The following is a 4484-nucleotide window of genomic DNA, read 5'->3' as shown; positions in this document are numbered from 1 at the left end:
GCAATAATGACAGAACTGTTGCTCCTGTAATTGATACCTGACAATGTTTTAATTTATGTAAGGACAAACCTCTGCTTGTTCTTGTGGCTGTTTTAATATGAAATGCATAAGTCATCCTTGGAATAAAGATAAGGACCTAAAAATCTAAAAACACAGTGCAAGTTCATGTACATAGAGTCTAATATTTGCTAGAAGCTGGAAGTTCACTGGTTAGAAATGACTGAGGAGGAAAAGGACCTGGGTGACTGTATTGGACTTCGGTTGGCTATATACTGATAATGGCACGCATCTAAGAGAAAAAGGCAAATATATCCTACAATCGCATCTCAACCCTCCTTGGATTCTGGAGGTGCTTCCAGTCTAGAAAGGGAAGTGTTAGTTCCTTTGTACAAGACCTTGATGAGACCTCCTCTGTAGTACTATGTAAAATTTGGATCTCCCATATCTTGAGCAGGGAATGCAACTGGAACATTTGAAGGCTTTTTTCCCTTGGTCATTATACTAGCCCATAATATAAAATAAAGGCCGTGGTTTGTTTGTGTAGCAAAATGAAGGCGGGTGGGGTGGGGATGGCGGGAAGTAACTTGCTGACTAATGGGAATGGAAGGGACATAAGGACAGGAGCTATTTCAGCTAAAGCACAATTCTGGCATAAAAACAAATGGGTATAAACTGGCTATGAGCAGAATAAAAAAGCGGATATTGTTGCAGTGGCAGCAGTCTAGACTGACCCAGGCGAGGTCCCTTCAGAGCCTGTATTCCTACGATTGTGATGGTGAGAGTTTTTCCTGCCTCCACTAACAAGTTTTGAGTTAAACTGAGCTCCTTTGTCAATAAAAACAAAACCCCTCAAACATCAGGAAAAAAATCTTGTTGGGGATATTATGTGGCTCTTTCCTGCTTACGTTTTTGTGAGGTTTTATTTCTCTAGGATCACAGATAAGATCTGATGGCAGTGGTTTCAGTGAGTTTTCCAGGAATAATATAGGTCATTGTTTCTCATAAACAATCTTTTAATTTTTCTGTGCGTCAGAAAACTTGCTGAAGAAATCTCTTGTGTTGTCCCACTTGGCATATCTTTGCATATCACTAAGTAATGCTGGGATGCTATGCTGGCTTCGAGTCTCCTGAAATATCAGTCTTGTTTGTTCACTGGAGTTACCTTTCTCACTACAAATCTGAGAATAGAGTAAAATTGCCATAGAATAGACTTTTTGTTTCATCTAGGAAAATGGCAGTGAGGGCCAAAAACCCATTTTTAAAACATAACAGAAAACCATCCTATGACAGATCATTTTAAATACATCCACTTGAGATGGTGACTTTTCCCTACCATGTAATTAGTTACTGTCAGTTATCAACTGCTGGAAACAGGCCCTGTGTATTGTCACTGTGAAACACATTTCTTTTTTGTAAGCAAATCTGTAATACTGTTTTTCCTTCTATAATTAGGGAGCACATGAAAAATGACTACAGGCACTCTAGAAGACTTGTATTCACACATGCTGAAGGAGGTCTAACAGTCTTCTGTATTTTTCCCCTTGTCTTCCAGGGACTCCAACCGTCATGTTAAGGTAAAGCAGAAAAGTGCAGTGCTGAACATGCTAAAGAGGTTGGACAAAATAAGGTTCAGAGGTCATAAGAGAGATGAGTTCCTTGATTTAGCAGAGTCTCCAAATGCTTCAGATACTGAATGTGGAGATGAAATTCCAGTGAAAATACCTCGAACATCACTCCGAGAAAATGAGGAGCTAAGAGACCCTGTAAGTATTCAGTCTAATTTTTATAACCTGTATAATGTTATATAACTTATTGTATGATGTATAATTTTACAGTATTTGATATTTCATGTTGTTTTTAATTCTGCATGTGTGGGAGGTGGTATTTTTAGTGTTTTTAATTGACAAGTAATAAAATACGTAACTTGCTTGTTGCTTTTTTACAGTAATTTGTAGCCTGTTGCCTTCTGTGAAAATATGCTAGATACTGGAGTTCTTTATTTCTGTTGCCCTTTTTTTGTCTTTTGCTGGTTTAAAAGTTAGCATGGCATTAGGAGAGGAAGCAATATTTGGTGCTACTTTATTTATCTACGTAATTATGGATGCCAAAACTGGAATGCCCTTTTAAAAGGGACTGGTGTTTCAGGAAGTGCTAAACACCTCTGAATATTAACCCTATTTTAAACTCAGATTCTATAAATTTCTGCTTGCGAGTTTGTTGCATGTAGTAAAAAAACAAACAAACTATGAACACCCAAAGAGCAGCTAATGATTTGGGATGCTTTTCTAAACATGTGGACACCTTTTGAGTAAGGTGTCTGAAAGGTATTCACACGTTAAGAAATGCATCCCAAATCATTAGCTGCTGGGGGGCGAAAGGGGTGGGGGAACGGAGTTGACTGCATGTAATAAACTTGAAAGCAGGAATTTAAAGAGGCCACTTCCAGAGTTTGAGCCTGACCTGGATAATGAAATCCATACTCCATCCACTTGGATGTAGGTTATGTTTGTTATTACCTTTCATATAAAGAGGCTGACAACACCCCAGCAGTACAATGCTCCCAAACTTCTTGCTGATGCATTAGATCAGTGTTGGTGTGTAGACTTGCAGCTAGTTACATCTGCTACATCTAGGTGTCAGTTCCTTGATTTCCTACTTTTTGACACGTGGGTGGGGAAGTAGGGGGGTTTCTGCCATTACTTGATAGGGACTAGAGGATAATAATTGGAGATGTTCTGGTAAAATGACAAATATTACTGCTGTATTTTGGTGTCTGTTGGCCAGCTCTGGTTTAAGTGGGTCAGCAAACATTTTTAGTTAAACCAGTTTGGCTAGCGAAGTACAAATGAATGCGTTTCATGTGCTTGTGTATGTATGCTTTTAACTGCGCATTACCAGGAGAACCTGAAGAGTAGGAAGATAATGACTGGATTCGGTGCAAGGGCTATTGAATCTTGGCAACAAATAGACTGAAGGCACATAGATATTACAAGTACTAGGTGCCATTTAAGTATTTTAGAGTAACACACAGTGAAAGAAGAATGTTACATCTAATTGTAATTCTTCTGGGCAAGCCTGTAGGTGTTGTTTCCTTAAAAGCTCAATTGGCAACATAAGCAAGCAGCTGTGGTCTGGCTGAGTTCTGTAACCACAGAGTCTGCAATGGAAAACTAGTGCTCCTTTATACAAACCATTAAAAAGGTAGATGATAAAACAGACGTTGTCTCGGTAGAATGACCCTGAAGTTTTATGGATTAATATTCTGGTCAAGGTACAGAGTCAATATTTATTCACTTTTACTATGAAAAATAATTCCAGATCTCCTTCCACCTTGTTGCATCTTTGCTTGTCCCAGCATTGCTTCGGTCTACCTCAAGGTCTGATGCTCTCCACCTCGAGTTCCAAAATCTGCTGTGCCTTCTCTCATCACTTACCTTGAGATTTTGTTCTCTGTGCTATCTTGCCCAAGATATCAGGTCTTTCATAAAGGTCCACAAGTTCTTGATTATGTCTTCTCCTCCCATACTTTGTTTTATTGTCCTGCATGAAATAATTTCTTTAGCACTTTGTTTTCAAACACTTGCAACATTTTTCCACTTGCCTTTGTTAGTGTCCAAGATTCATAGCTATATAAAGGAACAGGCTGAACAATTGTACTATAAAAAAGTTGGATTTTAAAAGTGTCTTGAGGTTTTTTTTCCTCCCTCCTTGGTGCTGTTATTTTTATCTGGCGTAAATGGTCATATATTAGCACTGTAAATTCTTGCCTTGCCTTTCTTCAGTTATTTGATTGTCCTCAGTGATTATTGTTCCTAAATACTTAAATTTCTCTACGTTTTCCACATTATCATTCCCTATTTTTATCTTTGTCATCTTTTTTATTTCTACTTGCTTTCATGTAGTTAGTTTTGTTGACATTGACAGCAAGCCCAACTTCTTTTCGCTCTCTGGTCTTTTGTACTGTTCCTGTTTCTTCTTCTGCTAGGCAGATATTGTCTGCGTAAACAAATACCTGGTGCAGTCCATTCAGCCTCAGACCTTTTCCTTCTTCAACAACCAGGAAACTATAGGCCAGTTAGTCTTACCTAGATCCTGGGCAAGCTTTCTGAGAGAATTATTCTGGTGCGTGTTCACGAGGGGCCAGCAGGGGAGATTATGCTTAGGGGCAACCTACACGGGTTCATTAGCAGCAGGTCCTGTCAGACCTACCTGGTGGCCTTCTATGACCAGGCCACCAAATCCTTAGATGCAGGGGTATCAGTGGACATAGTCTTCCTGGACTTTTGGAAGGCCTTCGACACTATGTCTCGCCCTGTTCTCATTAAGAAACTGGGGGGCTGTGGTGTCGACACCTACACAGTCAAACGGGCCCCCAACTGGCTGGAGGGCCGCACCCAGAGAGTGGTGGTGGATGGGTCATTTTCGACCTGGAGGGATGTGGGCAGTGGAGTCCCCCAGGGCTCGGTCCTCGGGCCCGCGCTGTT

At 40.1% G+C, this 4484-nt stretch overlaps 1 protein-coding gene across 1 annotated transcript in view; it reads left to right on the top strand.

Annotated features, from left to right (window-relative positions):
- The first annotated feature begins 1548 nt into the window (after nucleotides 1–1548).
- GRAMD4 (GRAM domain containing 4) overlaps nucleotides 1549–4484 on the top strand; it is an 85190-nt gene continuing 82254 nt past the window's right edge. Inside the window, exon 1 of the mRNA XM_019509365.1 lies at nucleotides 1549–1763. Coding sequence (XP_019364910.1) covers nucleotides 1602–1763 — 162 coding nt within the window. The 5' untranslated portion in view covers nucleotides 1549–1601. The remainder of the gene's footprint in view (nucleotides 1764–4484) is intronic.

The sequence above is a fragment of the Gavialis gangeticus genome, unplaced genomic scaffold (genome assembly GCF_001723915.1).
Source record: "Gavialis gangeticus isolate Ggan-Ray unplaced genomic scaffold, GavGan_comp1, whole genome shotgun sequence".
Lineage (NCBI taxonomy): Eukaryota > Metazoa > Chordata > Crocodylia > Gavialidae > Gavialis > Gavialis gangeticus.
Note: the sequence above shows the minus strand (reverse complement) of the source record. Positions and strands in the feature narration are given on the sequence as shown.